At 44.8% G+C, this 22140-nt stretch overlaps 1 protein-coding gene across 1 annotated transcript in view; it reads right to left on the minus strand.

Annotated features, from left to right (window-relative positions):
• Nucleotides 1-22140, minus strand: part of LOC117520386 (kalirin-like) — a 167552-nt gene that overhangs the window by 105849 nt on the left and 39563 nt on the right. The window contains 4 exon segments of the mRNA XM_034181767.1: nucleotides 2439-2602; nucleotides 7359-7456; nucleotides 7568-7764; nucleotides 7862-8009. Coding sequence (XP_034037658.1) covers nucleotides 2439-2602; nucleotides 7359-7456; nucleotides 7568-7764; nucleotides 7862-8009 — 607 coding nt within the window.

Below are 22140 nucleotides of genomic sequence, written 5' to 3' on the forward strand. Positions count from 1 at the left end.
CTCTACAGGTCAGTGGGCATTACCAGTTTTCTCTACAAGTCAGTGGGCTGTACCTGTTTGACTCTACAGGTCAGTGGGTGTCACCTGTTTGACTCTACAGGTCAGTGGGCTGTACAGGTTTGACTCTACAGGTCAGTGGGCATCACCTGTTTGACTCTACAAGTCAGTGGGCATTACCAGTTTTCTCTACAAGTCAGTGGGCTGTACCTGTTTGACTCTACAGGTCAGTGGGTGTCACCTGTTTGACTCTACAGGTCAGTGGGCTGTACAGGTTTGACTCTACAGGTCAGTGGGTGTTACCTGTTTGACTCTACAGGTCAGTGGGTGTCACCTGTTTGACTCTACAGGTCAGTGGGCTGTACAGGTTTGACTCTACAGGTCAGTGGGTGTTACCTGTTTGACTCTACAGGTCAGTGGGCATTACCTGTTTGACTCTGCAGGTCAGTGGGTGTTACCTGTTTGTCTCTACAGGTCAGTGGGCGTCACCTGTTTGACTCTACAGGTCAGTGGGCGTTAACTGTTTGACTCTACAGGTCAGGTGGTGTTACCTGTTTGTCTCTACAGGTCAGTGGGCGTTACCTGTTTGACTCTACAGGTCAGGTGGTGTCACCTATTTGACTCTCCAGGTCAGTGGGCGTCACCTGTTTGACTCTACAGGTCAGTGGGCGTTAACTGTTTGACTCTACAGGTCAGGTGGTGTTACCTGTTTGATTCTACAGGTCAGTGGGCGTTACCTGTTTGACTCTACAGGTCAGGTGGTGTCACCTATTTGACTCTCCAGGTCAGTGGGCGTTACCTGTTTGACTCTACAGGTCAGGTGGTGTCACCTATTTGACTCTCCAGGTCAGTGGGTGTCACCTGTTTGACTCTACAGGTCAGGTGGTGTCACCTATTTGACTCTCCAGGTCAGTGGGCGTCACCTGTTTGACTCTACAGGTCAGTGGGCGTCACCTGTTTTATTCTACAGGTCAGTGGGCATTAACTGTTAGACCCTACAGGTCACTGGGCGTTACCAGTTTAACTCTACAGGTCAGTGGGCGTCACCTGTTTTACTCTACAGGTCAGTGGGCGTTAAATGTTTGACTCTACAAGTCAGTGGACGTTACAAGTTTAACTCTACAGGTCAGTGGGCGTTAAATGTTTGACTCTACAAGTCGGTGGGCGTTACAAGTTTAACTCTACAGGTCAGTGGGCGTCACCTGTTTGACTCTACAGGTCAGTGGTGTTACCAGTTTGACTCTCCAGGTCAGTGGGCGTCACCTGTTTGACTCTACAGGTCATTGGGCATTACCTGTTTGACTCTACAGGTCAGGTGGTGTCACCTATTTGACTCTCCAGGTCAGTGGGCACCACCAGTTTGACTCTACAGATCAGTGGGCACTACCAGTTTGTCTCTACAGGTCAGTGGACGTCACCTGTTTGACTCTACCGGTCAGTGGGCACCACCAGTTTGTCTCTACAGGTCAGTGGACATCACCTGTTTGACTCTACAGGTCAGTGGGCACTACCAGTTTGTCTCTACAGGTCAGTGGACGTCACCTGTTTGACTCTACAGGTCAGTGGGCACCACCAGTTTGTCTCTACAGGTCAGAGGGCACTACCAGTTTGTCTGTACAGGTCAGTGGACATCACCTGTTTGTCTCTACAGGTCAGTGGGCGTCACCAGTTTGTCTCTACAGGTCAGTGGACGTCACCTGTTTGACTATACAGGTCAGTGGGCACCACCAGTTTGTCTCTACAGGTCAGTGGGCACTACCAGTTTGTCTCTACAGGTCAGTGGACGTCACCAGTTTGTCTCTACAGGTCAGTGGACGTCACCTGTTTGACTATACAGGTCAGTGGGCATTACCTGTTTGTCTCTACAGGTCAGTGGGCACTACCAGTTTGTCTCTACAGGTCAGTGAACATTACCTGTTTGACTCTGCAGGTCAGTGGCCGTCACCTGTTTGACTCTACAGGTCAGTGAACATTACCTGTTTGACTCTGCAGGTCAGTGGCCGTTACTTGTTTGACTATACAGGTCAGTGGGCGTTACCTGTTTTACTCTACAGGTCAGGTGGTGTTACCAGTTTGACTCTCCAGGTCAGTGGGCGTCACCTGTTTGACTCTACAGGTCAGTGGGCATCACCTGTTTGACTCTACAGGTCAGTGGGCGTCACCTGTTTGACTCTACAGGTCAGTGGGCATCACCTGTTTGACTCTACAGGTCAGTGGCCGTTACTTGTTTGACTATACAGGTCAGTGGGCGTTACCTGTTTTACTCTACAGGTCAGGTGGTGTTACCAGTTTGACTCTCCAGGTCAGTGGGCGTCACCTGTTTGACTCTACAGGTCAGTGGGCGTCACCTGTTTGACTCTCCAGGTCAGTGGGCATCACCTGTTTGACTCTACAGGTCAGTGGGCGTCACCTGTTTGACTCTACAGGTCAGTGGGCATCACCTGTTTGACTTGGCTCTGCAGGTGTCTGAGCTGCAGGTTCTGTTCCAGGTGTGTGTGCGTATGATCTGCAATCTGCTGCAGCTCTTTCTGTTTGTCCTGCAGGATGTGCTGCTGTTCCTCCACCTGTGCAGACAGACCACCCTCTGCCTCTGACAGCTCGATACCTGACACACAAGAACAAATAACACAAATAACCACAGGCACAGTACTGGTACAGTACCGGTACCAGGAAATAGTGTGATGGTGTGTTGAATAGTTCTGGATGTGTTTACAGGCTGTAATCAGCTGTTGAAGCTGATTACAGCACTGTGGTTCAGCACTCGTACATCAGGAGGTGGATCTGCTGAAGCTGTGGTGATTAACATGTTATTGATTATGATTAACAGGTTGGCCTTTATGATGTTCAATGCAGAGTGAGGAGCATAACCCTCATCAGACTTACACACACACACACACATCCGTCTGTCGTATGTCTGCCTCAGTATCAGCTTGAGTAATTTTGTAAAACATTAAGGTTGATGTTAAAATCTTTGTGGGCCGATACTGAGTTATGTTCCTGAACTAACTCACAGGTTCCAAACATGATCCGCTTCCAAAAGACGACAGACTTTCACATTACATCTAACATGAGACGTGGTCTTGGTTTAAGAGTGTTGGTGGTAACGTTCAGAAAGCTGAAGACTGTGTTTAGTTCTTGATGATACATGTTCTTGTGATATTCCTTAAAACATTTGCTCGCTACAGAGTTCTGTGAGTTCTGTTCCAAATTAAAATCTACACTTTGTGTTTGTTGTCATTCAGAATTTGAAATCCTGCTCACTATCTGAGTGATTCCTCAAATTGTTTCTGCCACCATCTTCATTTCGGTGAAATTTTGTCCACAGCCTCCGTGTCTGCTTGTTTTTGGACATGGAGCCTCCAACCCTGCTCCTCCTTCCTAAAACCACACCACATGATAATATGGTGCAACAGTGCCACATCAACAAAACTGCAGAATAAATATGTGCACCTTTACCTGTACGGTGAAGCTGCACCTGTACCTGTGTGGTGAAGCTGCACCTGTACCTGTGCGGTGAAGCTGCACCTGTACCTGTGTGGTGAAGGTGTACCTGTACGGTGAAGCTGCACCTGTACCTGTGTGGTGAAGCTGCACCTGTATCTGTACGGTGAAGCTGCACCTGTACCTGTGCAGTGAAGGTGTACCTGTACGGTGAAGGTGTACCTGTACCTGTGCGGTGAAGCTGCACCTGTACCTGTGCGGTGAAGGTGTACCTGTACGGTGAAGCTGCACCTGTACCTGTGTGGTGAAGCTGCACCTGTATCTGTACGGTGAAGCTGCACCTGTACCTGTGCAGTGAAGGTGTACCTGTACGGTGAAGCTGCACCTGTACCTGTGCGGTGAAGGTGTACCTGTACGGTGAAGGTGTACCTGTACCTGTGCGGTGAAGCTGCACCTGTACCTGTGCGGTGAAGGTGTACCTGTACGGTGAAGCTGCACCTGTACCTGTGCGGTGAAGCTGCACCTGTACCTGTGCGGTGAAGGTGTACCTGTACGGTGAAGCTGCACCTGTACCTGTGCGGTGAAGCTGCACCTGTACCTGTGCGGTGAAGGTGTACCTGTACGGTGAAGCTGCACCTGTACCTGTGCGGTGAAGCTGCACCTGTATCTGTGTGGCGCTGCACAGGTTTTCAGGCCGGGCTTGAAGCACAACAATGAAACCGTAACAAGGCCGTGTTTTATTGAGTCCCCAAAAGTCTCCAGTCTCCCTACAGGGTCCAGTTATTTCTCACATTTGATTAGTTTGCGTTCACATGATAAAACATCTGCAACTTTTCAGTTGTGTGCAGAGAATTGAGATTAAAAAAACAGGTAGTTCCAGTTATTACTGGGTGTTTAAGTGGATAACAGCAAACACACAAATACAATTAGAAGATTTTGTTGGCTCAGTGTGCTGCAAAACTTATTTCAGTATTTATGTCATACGGATAAATTAATCAACCTGTGGGAATGATTTTATATGTCGTGCATTCGCATTCGTGTTTCTTATGTTTATCTTTGGCTCTGCTAACTCCGGGGCTCTGTGTTTGTCTCCTGGACATCATGTGATGTGAGTCCACTCAAGCTGCAAGGTTTGCATGTTCGTAATGCAGATATTCTGGACACTGTGTAACATGGCGTGCACGTCTCTGTGGTCCTGGCGCGAGGCCTTCCTATCACATCATTGCATCTTAACTCCACCCAGAATCAGAATCAGAATTTCTTTATTTTCCCGTTAAGGGAAATGAGTGTTGCAGCAAAGCACACAAAAGACAAGGTACACAATGACAATATTAACAGTGAGAATAAGACCCAATTAATAGTCAAAAACCAGACACAATAAAAACAATACAATCTAAAAAAAAAGCACCATACACAGAAAATCACTATCAAATGTCAAATGTTCAGTCCAGAGTTCATGCCAAAAAAACACTACAAAGTATTGCAAAAAGTGTGGATGTGCAAATAAGCAAAAGTTGTGCAAGAAAACAAAAGCACCTAAGGACTAATTGCCATTAAGTAATAAAATTGCACTGTGGATAAACGAGCCCTGAAATCTTTTAATCCTCCTCATAGGACCCTAAAACAATGACCTGAAGACAAAAGCTCAACCTCTTTTTCAGTGGGAGATTAGGACAATCCAGAATAGCATTGGGCTTCCTCAGGACAGTTTGTTATAGATAGACGTTACCCCGGCCTGCTGACTCCCTGAGACTTTTCCAGCAGTTTCAACAAGACTACAGAGACGACTCTTATTGGAACAGTTCAAGTTTCCAAACTATGAAACAATACAAAAAGTTAAAACAGATTCAATAAAACATCATCATCATGAGTCATCATCTCAGAAGAAACATGGAAGGTTCTCATCTTCCTCAAAAAGAACAATCTTTGCTGAACCTTTTTGGAGATAACATCAGCATGAGGTTCAAAGCAAAGTTTATTATCAAAGACCACACCCAGATATTTGTAGCTCTCCACCATCTCAACATCAGCACCTTTGATTAACAGATGGTGATGGAAAAGAGGTAGACTTCCTAAAATCAGTATCTTTAGTTTTTGACACATTCAACTCCAGAGAAGACTCACACACCAAGAAACAAAGTCATCAACAGCAGGCCCATGGTCCTGCTCATCTCCCTGAAGGAGACTAATAATAACGTATCATCCGCAAACTGTAAGATGTGTGTGTGACTGAAGCTGCTACGACACTCATTAGTGTAGAAAATAAAGAGCAGCAACCCTGAGGAGAGCCAGTGGAAGAGGAGAGCACATGAGAAAGAACACCGTGAACTCTCACACACTGTGACCTGTGAGTTAAAAAGTCAGTTATCCAACTAATCAGGTGAGGATCACGTTTAAAATGATGGAGGAACCTATCAGCAAGCAGAAAGGTTGGATGGTATTAAATGCTGAGGAAACGTCTATGAATAAGAGTCTGACGTGTCTTCTGCCCCTCAAGATGCCTGAACAAAAAGTGCATAATGTTCTGCTCTGTATGTAAACAGCAAAGGGTCGAGGTGTTGTTCAACATGCAATAAAATTTCCAACTTGATGATCTTCTCAAAAGTCTTCATCACTAAAGAAGTCAGAGCTACAGGCCTGAAATCACTGAGTACTTTGGGGGAGCCACACTTTGCTTCTGGAACAATAACTGAAGGTTTCCAAAGCTTGGATACTTTATGCAGCTCAGCTGAAGTTTTTAATACTTTGCCACAGATGTTGTCAGGTCCAGGGCTCTTAAACTTAGTTTTCTTAAAAAAATTTGCCACATTTAATACCCACAATTAATGACATCAATTCCGTGTGCTCAGCCAATCAAAAGCTGTGAAACACGGGTGTTACTATCAATAAGCGGGTGTGATTGGAACAGAGATGTGAACCCATGCAGGGAAGCAGCTCTCCAGGAGCAGATTTGGTCATGCGTGTTTTTTCGACTGAGGACACTGAGGATATTTTGGGGTTTGCATCAATGAAGGTCCTCACAAGTACAGAGACACAGCTGTGTGTTAAGCTCCGTTCATGTGTACGTGTGCATGGACGTCTGTGTTCACTTGTGTTTGTGCACATGGTAAATTTGGAATGCTGGTTTCCATGGGGACCTGCTGTATGCTTCAGAGGATAGTTTCCGTGGCAACCTCATCCCCCTTTCCTCCTCTTCCCATTGTGCTCTGCTCTTCCTCCCCCAAATATCATCCGTGTGTGACTGAAGCGACCAGACTGAGTCCACACTGTCGCGTGGATTGTGCTGGTGTTATATCTTGCAGCTTTGGATTTTGGGAAAACACCAAAATCCAAAGTATGACTTTTAGATCCCTCTCAGGACCACAGGGATTCCCCCTGGAACCTCTAAATATTTCTTGAGGACAGTAAGACCCCATCAAGGACCTCTGTCTTTGACTCAAACCAGCTTCATCCCCCTGAGGACATGTGAATCTGCTACAAGGTCGTTACACATCCCCACCTGGGACTCTTGAAACTTGTCATGATCACTGGAGCCCCTTCAGGTACCTCTTAATTTGCCTCAGTGTCTAACAAATCCCATTCAGGACCACTGACAGACACTCAATGACCTCTGAGGGTGCCTGAAGAACCAACACAATGCTCAGATACACCTGAATCTCTCTCTAGATACGTTAAAATCCCATCCAGGACATCTGCAACCCATTCAAGACCAGGACAACCCTGTCAGGGTTCAGAATTCCCATCCATAACTTCAGAATCCCCTTAAATACATAATGAAATTCCATTAGGGGCCACTGAAAGTACTTCAAGAACCATCAAAGATCTTCTAGAACTCAATCAGGGACATCTGAATCTACTTTGAAGATAAGTAAACCCTGACAGGACTACAGAAGAGTGGCATCGGTAACGTAGATACTCACCTGAGGCCTGGACCTCAGTGATGTACTGCTGAAGATCATGACCTTGCTGGATGATCTCATAGATCATATTGTTCATGGCCAGCCTCCGCTCCATGTGTCTGCAGATCAATTAGTCAGTCAAAGCTGCCACAGACATTCAGTCAAAATGCAGAAGCACCATGAGTCCTTTTCTACACATTAACATGATGTCATCACTCGCCGGTCTTTACCTGTGGATACGCTGCTGTGCTAGCGTTAGCGCCTCAGGGCTGGATTCCACCAACCTTGACTGGACCAGTGCCAGTTTGTCTTGAGTTAGCTTGTCATGGTTTGCATCGGGTAGCCGTGTTGATGCCAGCTTCTCAGCCGAAAAGTCCTGGGACTGTTTCTGGAGGTCTTGCTTCCACGTGTCCATCTCTCCAGTTACCTAGGAAACAAATGTGTGATATGTTTAACAGAGAGGAAGTAAAACTAAAGCATGGTTTGGGGAAACGTTCCTAACTTCAAAACCAAACACTGTGTACCTCCAGTGTGCACTGCTGCAGGATTCGGACCTGCAGGTAAACATCTAGTCGGATCTTCTTCTGGTGGAAAAGTTCCTCCAGCTGAACGTGAGATTCCTCCAGCTGCTGTAGCACGGACTCCACGTGGGCCACCGAGCTGCCCTGAGGCCTGAAACAAACGCATCCACGCGGTTACCGAAAGCAGTGCCGGTGCCCACTGAGCCAGCGTGGACAACCTGAAACAGGTTCACCCAAAGTGGTTCCAACAAACATCAAAACAAGTGTGATCAATAATGTTTCAGAGTCAAGGAATGCGCCAGAAGAGATTTGCCTCTTTCCTCTGTCACTTTGGTTCACTCTATATTAATGTCAAAACAGGTGAGAAAAAACAGGGTCCTTGTGCCTGATTCTTGAGTCAGCTGGGAAAACAGCAGATGGTAGTGAGAAGGCCATGAAACAACTGAGCTCCTCCAGGAGGGTAGATGTGCTGCTGTCCTGACATTGCAAACAATCTTTGTTTCAGTCGAGCAGATGGTTATCATCTCTATGAATGATAAGAAAGGATTTGTCCCAATTGGGAAACGAAAGCGTGATCGCCTGGATAACAGCAACGACAGGGGTATGACACTGGTCTCTGTGCCGGGAAAGGTGCTTACAAGGATTATTCTCAACAGGATTTAGTCCCAGTTGCCTCCTGCTCAATGACCACAACAGTACTGGCTTCACACTCAGAATATGTCAACCACAGACTGCAACCCAGCTCTGAGAGGAGCCACTGAACACAGGCGCAAGAATTGGCAGTACTTCTTCACAGCCTATGTTGATTTTGTCAAAGCGTTTGATTCAGCTGAGCGTGCTGCTCTTCGGAACATTCTGGGATTTATGGGATCCCCATCAGATCCAGCTTATACACCGACCCTGTGAGTGCTGTACACAGCAGGGATGGAGTCTATGACTTCTTTACAGTGACTTCTGGGGTTCCTCAGTGATGTGTTGTGGCTCCTACACTGCTCAGTGCTTGCAGGGACTGTGTGTTGGACTCGATGTTGGGTTGGGTTGTGGAAATCAGTGGTTTGGGTGCCTTCAATGATGATGAAAGGTTTACGGACTTTAACTTTGTGGATGATGTTGTGATGTTTGTGTTATCAATGGACACTGCAGCACTTGAGGAGCTGAGTGAGGAGCCTGAGTCTGAGAGCCAGGCTTTCAGAGACATATATATATATATATATATATATATATATATATATATATATATATATATATATATATATATATATTTGAAATGGGACAATGCATATTAATGAACATAGTTACATGTAAATATGATGGATTAGAGCAGGATGCTAATTTCCATCCGTAGTCCCAATAAAGCCGTGGTCACAACCCGCCGTACTTGCACGTGCGTGCAGTCTACTTGCAAAAACGTGGGCTAAATTTAAGATCCATATGTCGTAAGTACTGCCTCAGTACAAATTTAGGAGCACACAGACACACGCAGACACGCCGTAGAGGTTTTAGTGCATGCAGAACTTTCACTGCGGTCAGGCTGCGGATTCACCAGCAGTACAGATGACGCATGTTGTGAGTACTGCCTCAGTACGGATTCAAAGCGGCACATTTTCATTCAATTACTATTGAATTAACCAAATCCGTATGGAGGCAGTAGGCTACTCATCACATACTATGGAATTAAATTGTAGGTATCAGATCTTGAAGATTGTGATACACATATATAAATCAGAATTAAGTTGAAATTTAAAAAGCTGGTAATCACGTGTGTAGTGAATATATTCCATCAGTGTTTCACACCTTGTGTGATTTTTCACTAACAGGCTGGACATGCTCATGCATCGCCGACACCGAAAAACACCTGCCGCTCCGGTCCCACTCATAACACACACACACACACACACTGCTTTATTGTCAACTCTCTTTATCATTACACTCCTAGAGACGTGCGTTAAACGTACTCTCTCCTTCCTCTTGCTACTGCCTCCGTACGTTTTCACAAAAATGTAGTGGCCGTGGCATCCGCAGAAAACGTATGGCGAAAAAAAAGGCACGGTGGTTTGTGACCGGGGCTTAACACAGAATCAATCAATCAATCAATCAATTTTATTTATATAGCGCCAAATCACAACAAGCAGTCACCCCAAGGCGCTTTATATTGTAAGGCAAAAGCCATACAATAATTACAGAAAACCCCAACGGTCAAAAACGACCCCCCCTGTGAGCAAGCACTTGGCGACAGTGGGAAGGAAAAACGCCCTTTAACAGGAAAAACTGTTGTGAAAGTGTAGTGACACGGACCCACAACAGGGAGCACAAATGAGACGGTCAATAGATGAGCCAAAAAATTAACAATTTAATGTTGTGAAGGAGCACAACGAACATACAGACAATCTCAGAATATGATTACAGTCAATCCACAAACGGTGACGTGTGGGCAGGCTCAAGGATAGAAGACGTCTGTCCTGAGAAGAGCCGGAACCACACGATTTCCGCCGCCACCGAACCTGGTGAATACTGGAGCCGCCAAGTCCCGAATTCCCAGGTGATCACCGTCCCCGACTGTCGGATCTGGTACTGCTGGCAAGAACAAACACAGTCAAGTGTGGGTGTGTGTACACCCCGTAACAACAACGGTGGGAATGCCACCTCCACCTCTCACTCAATATCTTGCTGAGTACCGCAGTGATTCCTCAGGGGAAAAGAGTGCCGTCCAGCACTCTCTCAGCTTCCACCGACAGAGGTACCGGTACTCCTGCAAACACTCACAATATACAAATTATATTGTACCACACAAACGGCTGAGGATATTACCTCCAATGAAGTACGATATCTCGGCAACGAGGTGGAGATGACGTCTGGTCTTTATGGAGTGAGATGATGTTGAGTAGATGGGTGACAGCTGTCAAGAGGTAATGAGTGACAGCTGTCACCCCCGGCTGTGTCCGTGGCGGCAGCGCCCTCTCGTGCCTGAAGCCCGCACTTCAGGCAGGGCGCCCACTGGTGGTGGGCCAGCAGTACCTCCTCTTCTGGCGGCCCACACACAACAGAAACCTCCAGCAGAACCAGGCTCAGAGAGGGGGCAGTCTTCTGCTGGGACTGGTTGGGGCTGAGGGAGAGAACCAGGAAAAAGACATGCTGTGGAGGGGAGCAGAGATCGATCACTAATGATTAAATGCAGAGTGGTGCATACAGAGCAAAAAGAGAAAGAAACACTCAGTGCATCATGGGAACCCCCCAGCAGTCTAAGTCTATAGCAGCATAATAACTAAGGGATGGTTCAGGGTCACCTGATCCAGCCCTAACTATAAGCTTTAGCAAAAAGGAAAGTTTTAAGCCTAATCTTAAAGTAGAGAGGGTGTCTGTCTCCCTGATCTGAATTGGGAGCTGGTTCCACAGGAGAGGAGCCTGAAAGCTGAAGGCTCTGCCTCCCATTCTACTCTTACAAACCCTAGGAACTACAAGTAAGCCTGCAGTCTGAGAGCGAAGCGCTCTATGGGGTGATATGGTACTATGAGGTCCCTAAGATAAGATGGGACCTGATTATTCAAAACCTTATAAGTAAGAAGAAGAATTTTAAATTCTATTCTAGAATTAACAGGAAGCCAATGAAGAGAGGCCAATATGGGTGAAATATGCTCTCTCCTTCTAGTCCCTGTCAGTACTCTAGCTGCAGCATTTTGAATTAACTGAAGGCTTTTCATTATTTTTATGGACAGAATTTCTAGGCGCAGCCAGGGTGTAGAGGGGGTCTGGTTTGGGAACCACAGAATCTCGTCTCTGCTGTTTGCGGATGATGTGGTTCTGTTGGCTTCGTCAAATCAGGACCTTCAGCGTGCACTGGGACGGTTTGCAGCCGAGTGTGAAGCGTCCGGGATGAAAATCAGCACCTCCAAATCCAAGGCCATGGTTCTCGACCGGAAAAAGGTGCTTTGCCCTCTTCAGGTCGGTGGAGTGTCCTTGCCTCAAGTGGAGGAGTTTAAGTATCTCGGGGTCTTGTTCACTAGTGAGGGACAGATGGAGCGTGAGATCGATAGACGGATCGGTGCAGCGTCTGCAGTGATGCGGTCGCTGTATCGGACCGTCGTGGTGAAGAGAGAGCTGAGTAGGGGGGCAAAGCTCTCGATTTACCGATCGAGCTACGTACCGATCCTCACCTATGGTCATGAGATTTGGCTCATGACCGAAAGAACAACATCGCGAGTACAAGCGGCCGAGATGAGTTTCCTCCGCAGGGTGGCTGGGCGCTTCCTTAAAGATAGGGTGAGGAGCTTGGTCACTCGGGAGGAGCTCGGAGTCGAGCCGCTGCTCCTCCACATCAAAAAGGGAGTCAGTTGGAGGTGGCTCGTGGCATCTTTTCCGGATGCCCCCTGGACGCCTCGCTGGAGAGGTGTTTCCGGGCACGTCCCACTAGAGGAGGCCCCGGGAAGACCCAGGACACGCTGGAGGGACTACATCTCTCGGCTGGCTTGGGAATGCCTTGGGGTTCCCCCAGAAGAGCTGGGGGAGATGTGTGTGGATCGGGAGGTCTGGGCGGCTTTGCTTGAGCTGCTGCCCCCGCGACCCGACTCCGGATAAAGCGGAAGAGAATGGAGATGGACGGATGGATGGATGGATGGATGGATGAAGGCTTTTCAAGGAACTTTTAGCACAACCTGATATAATGAATTACAATAGTCCAGCCTAGAGGAAATAAATGCATGAATTAGTTCTCTTCAGCATCACTCTGAGATTTACATGAACAATTGTAATCTATTGATAAATATGATTCGAACCACCACAGCGCAGTGCCTTAATACCTATGGCATGCTCTAATCTCTGTAATAAAAATTTTATGGTCAACAGTATCAAAAGCAGCACTGAGGTCTAACAGAACAAGCACAGAGATGAGTCCACTGTCTGAGGCCATAAGAAGATCATTTGTAACCTTCACTAATGCTGTTTCTGTACTATGATGAATTGTAAAACCTGAGTGAAACTCTTCAAATAGACCATTCCTCTGCAGATGATCAGTTAGCTGTTTTACAACTACCCTTTCAGAATTTTGAGAGAAAAGGAAAGGTTGGAGATTGGCCTATAATTAGCTAAGATAAGCTGGGTCAAGTGATGGCTTTTTAGTAATGCTTTAATTACTGCCACCTTAAAAGCCTGTGGTACATAGCCAACTAATAAAGATAGATTGATCTAAGCATTAAGATCAAAGCATTAATTAAAGGTAGGGCTTCCTTGAGCAGCCTGGTAGGAATGGGGTCTAATAGACATGTTGATGGTTTGGAGGAAGTGACTAATGAAAATAACTCAGACAGAACAATCGGAGAGAAAGAGTCTAACCAAATACCGGCATCACTGAAAGCGCCAAAGATAACGATATGTCTTTGGGATGGTTATGAGTAATTTTTTCTCTAATAGTTAAAATTTTATTAGCAAAGAAAGTCATGAAGTCAAAGTTAAAGTAGTTAAAGTTAAAGGAATACTCGGCTCAACAGAGCCCTGACTCTTTGTCAGCCTGGCTACAGTGCTGAAAAGAAACCTGGGGTTGTTCTTATTTTCTTCAATTAGTGATGAGTAGTAAGATGTCCTAGCTTTACGGAGGGCTTTTTTATAGAGCAACAGACTCTTTTTCCAGGCTAAGTGAAGATCTTCTAAATTAGTGAGACGCCATTTCCTCTCCAACCTTACGGGTTATCTGCTTTAAGCTGCGAGTTTGTGAGTTATACCACGGAGTCAGCACTTCTGATTTAAGGCTCTCTTTTTCAGAGGAGCTACAGCATCCAAAGTTGTGCTCAATGAGGATGTAAAACTATTGATGAGATAATCTATCTCACTCACAGAGTTTAGGTAGCTACTCTGCACTGTGTTGGTATATGGCATTGAACAACATAACAAAGAAGGAATTATATCCTTAAACCTAGTTACAGCGCTTTCCGAAAGACTTCTACTGTATGAAACTTATTCCCCACTGCTGGGTTAGTCCATCAGAGTAAATGTAAATGTTATTAAGAATGATTCAGACAGAAGGGGGTTTTCAGGGAATACTGTTAAGTCTTCAATTTCCATACCATAAGTCAAAACACAGATCTAAAGTATGGTTAAAGTGGTGGGGGGCTCATTCACATTTTGAGCAAAGCCATTGAGTCTAATAATAGATTAAATGCAGTGTTGAGGCTGTCATTCTCAGCTCTATGTGGAAGGTTAAAATCGCCCACTATAATTATCTTATCTGAGCTAAGCACTAAGTCAGACAAAAGGTCTGAAAATCACAGAGAAACTCACAGTAACGACCAGGTGGGCGATAGATAGCAACAAATAAAACTGGTTTTTGGGACTTTCCAATTTGGATGACAACAACATTTACTAACAGGGACTTAGAAGAGAGAGATCTAATGTTTAATAGACCACATTTAACTGTTTTAGTCTGTGGTGCAGTTGAAGGTGCTATATTATTTTTTCTTTTTGAATTTTTATGCTTAAATAGATTTTTGCTGGTTATTGGTGGTCTGGGAGCAGGCACCGTCTCTACGGGGATGGGGTAATGAGGGGATGGCAGGGGGAGAGAAGCTGCAGAGAGGTGTGTAAGACTACAAACAGCCTAAGCCACACCAGCCAGCCAGAAACAATGTCAATGTCAATTTTATTTATATAGCACATTTACAACAACAGCAGCTGCCCAAAGTGCTTCACAGTAAAAACAATATCAAAAACCATACCACCAAAACAGAACATTAAAATTCCAAAATATACAAAAACACATAAAACCAGACACATACAGCTTAAATTGTATTAAAAGCCAAAGCATAAAAATGAGTGTTAAGAACAGATTTAAAAGACTCTAGAGTTGGAGCAGCTCTGATGTGCAAAGGCAAACTGTTCCAGAGTTTAGGCGCAGCCACCGAAAAAGCCCGATCACCTCGAGTTTTTAATCGAGATCTGGGCACATTTAATAACAGCTGGCTTTCTGACCTCACTGATCTGACCGGAACATAAGGAGTCAAAAGCTCAGAGAGGTATTCTGGAGCCAAACCATTTAAACACTTGAACACAAGCAGCAGGATCTTAAAATCAATCCTAAATGAGACTGGAAGCCAATGGAGCGAGGCTAACACAGGGGTGATGTGCTCTCGTTTCCTCATCCCCGTGAGCAGTCGTGCAGCAGCATTCTGAACCTGCTGCAGACGCTTTAGAGACGACTGGTCCAGTCCACAGTAGAGTGAGTTACAATAATCTAAACGAGATGTTATAAGCAAATGAATAACTCGCTCAAAATCACACGCTGGGAGGTAAGCCTTCACTTTTCTCAAAATTCTAAGTTGGTAGAAACTGGCCTTTACCACAGAATTAATTTGCTTGTCCATTTTGAAGGAGCTGTCAAAAATAACCCCCAAATTTCTGACAGAATCATGCACACAGAAAGACAAAGGACCAAGCACATCACATGAACCAGATGACCATGCAGGGCCAAAACAAACTATTTCAGTTTTATTCTCATTGAGAATTAGAAAGTTTTGAGCCAACCAAGTTTTCACTTCCTGCAGACAATTTACCAAAATAGTAAGAGAATTTGATGGGAGCTTAAGTGGCAGATAGATTTGCAGGCCATCAGCATAAAAATGAAAGGCCAAGTTGTATTTTCTGAATATGGTGCCAAGTGGCAACATATATAGTGAAAAAAGAGCAGGACCCAAAACAGAGCCTTGTGGAACACCATAATTTAAGGGTGCTGAGCTGGACTGGTGTGGCCCAAGGTGCACAGAGAAACTACGGTCTCTAAGATAAGATCTGAACCACTCCAGTGCTGTGCCTTTAAAACCTGCATAATACTCCAGACGGGACAGTAAAATACAGTGATCAACCATGTCAAAGGCTGCAGTCAAATCCAGTAAAACTAAAATCCCAGAGCAACCAGAGTCAACAATTAAAAGGAGATCATTAAAACCTTCAACAGTGCTGTTTCAGTACTACGAAGTGATTTGAAGCCAGACTGGAATTTTTCAAAAATGCCATTAGAATCCAAATGAGACTGAAACTGATCGTAGACAATTTTCTCAAGGATTTTAGCTAAGAATGGCAACTTTGAAACAGGCCTATAATCGGCAAGAATATTAGGATCCAAGGTGGGCTTTTTGAGGAGAGGCTGAACTACAGCATGTTTTAAAACTCCTGGAACACAACCAGATAAAAGAGAAACATTCATAACATTTAAAATGTATGGCCCAAGGACAGAAATAACACTTGTTAAAAATCGTGCGGGAACAGAATCAAAAAGACAATTGGAAGGTCTTAATTGCTGAACCACTTTGAGCAATTCAGTTAAATATAGAGGCTGAAACTCGGCAAAGGCCGAAGTGCACTCAGTGTTTAAATTAAAATCATTAGAGTGAGACACTGAGATCGAAGCCCTGATTTGTGACACTTTTTCAACAAAGAATGACAAAAAGCTGTCGCACAGTGAGTCAGACAGCACAAGACCAGATTTAGATTCTGGGTTAATCAGACGATTCAGTACATTAAAAAGGACCTGAGGCCTGTGAGTGTTATTTGCAATAAAATTTGACACAAACTGGGCTTTTGCTGACTTAACAGCTTCTTGGTAATCCACAAGACGAAATATTCCCAGGGAAACATGCAAATGGTCCTTCTTCCATTTACGCTCCGCGCGCCTGCATTCGCGTCTGTGCGCACGAGTAGTCTCATTGTGCCACGGCTCCAACGCAGACCTGGAGCGCTTGGTCACAAGTGGAGCAACAGAGTCTAACGCTTCTGTGCAGACAGAATTAAATAAAATAAGAAGCTCCTCACAGTTCAAAGCACTCGGGTCACAAAGTGAGGAGGGCACAGTGGCCAGAAACGCGCTCGTAAATTGCTCCACAGATTGAGAGTTTAACGCGCGCTTTGTGCACACAGAGAGGTCCCGCTTTTCCACTGAGCCTGGAAGAGCTAAATTGAATAAAATCGGCAGATGATCTGAGATCTGACAGTCACATATCTCCTCGAATTGAACATTGAGGCCAAAAGAAAGAATAAGATCTAATGTATGCCCCTTTTCATGCGTGGGACCACTAACCCACTGGGTGAGATTAAAAGAATCAATCACATTAAAAAAGTCCTTGACCAGAGGCTTATTGTCACAACAAATATGAATATTAAAATCACCCACAATCAACAAACAGTCAGTGGTGGTTACGATTCCTGCCAGGAAATCTGAAAACTCTTGTATAAAGTGCTTGTTGAACTTAGGGGGGCGATAGATGAGCGCGCAAAGGACAAGTGGGTTTGTCTGGAGTTTTAACAGTTGTATTTCAAAACTCGAGAAGAGTTCAGAAGGAGAGCGACAGCAGTGAAGGCTGGATTTAAAACTGTTGCAAGCCCTCCACCTTTTCCAGAATTACGAGCGCACTAAAATATGTGCAGCCCAGAGAAGGCCGAGCACTCACCCACTTGCAGCCATGTCTCCGTCAGGAACATAAAATCCAGTTTTTTAGAGGCAAAAAAGTCATTAAGAAGGAAGGTTTTGTTGGTGCCCGACCGGCAGTTTAACAGCGCCAAACGGAGTGTGGTGTGCTCGATGCGAGGAGTTTTAGCACGGGCGAGCACGCGGATGTTTCCCCAGTCCACACCCCACTTGCCTGCTCTCGACTGCCGGGGGACGAACCAACACACGGGCGGATGCAGGTGATCCATGGGGCCGCATCTATCCGGGGCCAATGGAGTGATCCACCACATACGGGCCTCTGCTGCTCGCCCCGACAAGGACGAAAAATCACCACCATAAGCTCTCAGGTAGGCCCTTACCCGAACAAGGACGCCGCCTCTCTTTCCCCTTCTCCTGCCCAGGAGAGCCTTCGTAGGCACGTCGGAATAGATGCGAGGGGAGGACAGTTTGTGGAATCATGCTGTTTCAAGCCATGATTAAAAAGTGCCTCATATGATGTTCAAATATTTAGAAGTGATTGGTGATCATATACAATTACAGCTGTAGCGTTCTGGATCCATACATGTAATAAAACAATAAATAGTCCAAGTAGGGCAGAGAGACGTTTCGCAGTGCGCATCGCTGGCGCCATCTTGCTCCTTCCTGTCCAAGGTTAGTGCGTCTGAGTGCCAATGAGGAAAAAAAAAAAAATGTTTAAAAAACAGCCTAAGACCATACAACATACCAAAGTAAATTAATCATGACAGAAAAACAGTTAAAACAGAATACACATACAAATATTTACAATTCAAAGTAGCAATAACTGATAGTTAATAGCAGCCAACAGGTGGAGGAACCAAAAGAGTTTACTGATGGGTGACTGAGGTGCAAAGGTTCTGTATTAAAGTGACAAGTGCTACGTGCAAAGTGCTCCAGTGCCTGGTTGTAATTGTACATTACAGTACTGGGTTGTACTGCATGTTGCCCAGTACACTCATTTGCACATGCACAAGTGTAAATATTGCACAGGGTGTCATACACAGGTTTATTGTGTAAAGACTACTAAACCGTTTAATAAAATAAAATACACAAGGGCATTGTGTACATATAACTGAAACAGAAACTGGAGTGGTGCCTCCACAGGTGAACTGTGTTTTAGGCTCCAGATGGTTGCATGTTTGATTTGTCAGTAACCAAACTTTCAGTTGTCCTTTGAAAGCACTGAAGGTGGTGCTCTGCCTGATTGTGACTGGGAGGTTGTTCCAAGCTTGTCCACCTTTTAATGAATAACATGTTCTGACCAAAGGTGGTCCTTCTATGAGTCATCTCACTCTTGTGTCAGATCTTGTACCCTGTGAGTCTCTTTATGTGGATGAATTCTTTAACAGGAGTTGGTCCATGTAAACATTTATATATGAAACAGGCGTATTTGAATACCTTCAGATTTTCAAAGTCTAAAAACTTATGCTTTTCCAGAACCTTCCAGTGATGATACAAGTTAGATTGTCTGTCATATATCTTAACTGCTCTGTTATACAGCTGCTCTATGGATTTTAATACCGAGGTTTATTATCTCATTTTGTCTCTCATAGTTGAAGTGTACCTATGATGAAAATTACAGACCTCTGTCATCTTTCTAAGTAGGAGAACTTGCACAATCAGGGACTGACTAAATACTTTTTTACCCCACTGTGTGTTTAAAGGTTTGACTCAGATTACTCATTATAGCAATAAATGCAGTTTCAGACGTTTTTTAGGTGAGGTGCCTGCAACTGCCCAGTTAGTGAAACAGTAGTCAATGTGTGAAAACCCATCAAGTTCCTGGGCTCATCCATCAGAGATGTCCAGACCTGAGAAGAGCTTATTGAGTCATGAGATCAAAAGTCAGAGGTGTTTGCTGATGCTGATATCTTTGCAGGAGAATGAAGGTCCATGTCTTTAGGGTCCTGGTGCTTCCTGTCTTACTGTTTGGTTGTCAGACTTGGACTCTCACCAGTGTCCTAAGGTGAGCACTGGATGTCTTTGGTACCAGGTCTCTGTAGAGGATCTTTGTGTCCAATGAACAGTTAATTAGTGAGACTCTGATGAGGAGGATCACTGACACTGTGAGGGAACATCAGACACCACATTTAGTCCATGTGGTGAGTTTCTCTGGACATTATCCAGCACACAGATGCCTCACTGTTGAGAACCCCAGAGACTGGAGAAGGACATGCCCACATTTCACCTGTCTGCAGCAGGTAGATGGTTATTTTTGAGAGGTGGGACCACTTGATGGACAACTGACGGACCAGTTGTCTGCCTGCGTAGGTGCCATCAGGACTCTGTGATGTTCTGTGGTGGACATGGAGACTCATGGTCACAGTGCATACTTCCATACCTGACTTGACTGTAGGTGACCCCAAAAAATCCTGAACAATAGCAGTCGATGATAAGTGCGCATGTGAAGGATAAACTACAGCTGTCTGAAGCCTGCGCTCTATTTCAGCCCTCAGCCGCGGCCATATTGTTCCTACGTCATCACAAGAACACGACCTGATGATTCAAACCCAAATCAATTGGCGGAGGTCGAGCTGTTTTTGGATGATTTTTTTTTAGTGTGGAGGGTTTTTTTTAAAGTGCAGTCTGAAGGTGATTCTGAAGAACCTGTGCAGACACAGACTGATGGGTCTGAACCTTATTTCAACCACAATGAGGAAGAAACCTTGGAGGAAAACCTTCAGTCTGACAACAATGAAGATATTTAATGGCAGAGTTCAGAACACAGAATGGTGATTATAAAATAAAACAATAAATAATGCAGGTGATTTCGGCCTGCAGGTGGAGATAATAAACTGTCTGTTTTTTTTGCCAGCTCTTTGGTGTAATCAACTGATAAAAAAAACTAGTTTTACTATCTGTGACAAAAGAAAAAAATGATGAGGAAGTGTGTATTTTTTATTTATGATTTATTTTTCTTAGAAACAGGTACATGCATTTCAGATCTGAAAAATGTCAGGAGGGACTGAAAATATCAGCTATTCTTCAAATAAATCTTGTTTCCTTTTTGAATACAGTTAGTGTACTGTACGTTAGTGTAACATGTTATTATTAAATATTAAAACCATTCACACAAGGAGTAAATAATATAGTCTTACTTGTCCGTTTCAGTGAGATCATCTTCAGTCTGATGAAAACATCTGAAAATAATTTAATTTGTTGTCCTGGCTGAAGAAAAGTCCATGATAGGTCGGGTCTCTGCTGTACTGATCCGGTACCGGCACGGTCAGTTACAGGTGTAATCCATTCATTGAGTCTGTGGGTGATGGATCGAGTCTCTCCTGTGAATGGATCCTCTTGTTTCCACCCCGGGCCGCTTTGCGCTGCAGGGCCCTCATCTACTCAGTCTGCATGCAATGAAATTCCCATGGTCCACAAAACAATAAAATAAAATAATGTGAAATTAGTCAGTTTTGCCTCCGTGTCGAGTGAAGAAGCAGCAGACACTGTGTGTGTGCACTTGTCAATATAAGTGTTCCATCTGCCAATCGAAAGGATTCTGCTGGCGAGAATTAATCACTCTGACACCGAAGACACGGTGCAGCTCTGACCTAAACCACTCGGTGGAAACGGGGCTGTCAGTAGCATGTAATAAGTCCCTTCGGCTGCTCCCTTGTTTGCACTTGGGGTCGCCACAGCAACTCCAAGGTGGATCTGCATGTTGAATTGGCACAAGCTTTACACCGGCTGCCCTTCCTGACGCAACTCCACATTACATGGAGAAATGTGGCAGGGGTAGGATTTGAACCCGGAACCTTCTGAACTGAAACCAAGCACATTAACCACTTGGTCACCACCCCTTCAAATCCATAAATTAATCCATAAATGAATGGGGCTATTAAGTTAATGGTTCTCGTGCTGATGTCACTTCCTCCTTCTTCTTCAATGTTTGTTTTTAGTGTGCGCGCATTCAAATCTGAATATTTATCTCTTCAGTAACAGTGCACCAGGAAAGGACTAAATTTCAAACTGGTGTTTAATTTTAGCCTTAAATACTCAAAAAAAACACATTACATATCATGTCACCTACACTTTAAAAACAGTTGAATAATTGAAAAAATAAAATGAGCACATATACAAGAAACAAAGATTAGTATTAAAAAACAACACACATGAAAACAAAATGAAATATGTTGGGCGTGCATGTGAGACAGGTGGCTTTGTGACCAGAGGCCTCATGCACAAAGACCTGTGTGGATTTCCTCCTGAAACATGGCGTACGCCAAAACCAAGAAACTGGCGTCAGCACAAAAATATCCAGATGTATCAAGTTTGCGTACGCAGGGATCCAAGCACGTTTCCCTTTGTGGGGGAGGTGATGGTCTAATGTGAGGCATAATTGTAAAGCGCTTTGAGCGTCTGATTCAGATGGAAAAGCGCTATATAAATGCAGTCCATTTACCATTTACATCCACAGAACATGCATGAACATGTGCCAAACACCTATCTGTCCACTCCTCCATCTGAATATGCAAATGTATTTAAATCAGATGGTTGGGTCATGTTGACGGTATCATACGTGTGATGACGTCCGCCATTGTCTCTGTGTTGTCGTGTGTAAAAATGAAAGCACAGAGGCAGAGTGAAGAAAAGACGAAAGCTGTGGCTCGGTCTTCATTCTCCCACGCAGCTCACCACAATATGAAAAGGAAATGAGTGTGTGTGTGTGTGTGTGATAAATGCTGAGGCTTAGAGCAGCACACACACACACACACACACACACACACACACACACACACTGAAATAAGAAAAAACGTCAGACTCTGTTGGACTTTGGACTCTGCTGTCTAATGTTACAAAGACAAACCGCTGCTTCTGTCAGTTATCACAGCGGCTAAGC

The sequence above is a fragment of the Thalassophryne amazonica genome, chromosome 1 (genome assembly GCF_902500255.1).
Source record: "Thalassophryne amazonica chromosome 1, fThaAma1.1, whole genome shotgun sequence".
Classification (NCBI taxonomy): Eukaryota; Metazoa; Chordata; class Actinopteri; order Batrachoidiformes; family Batrachoididae; genus Thalassophryne; species Thalassophryne amazonica.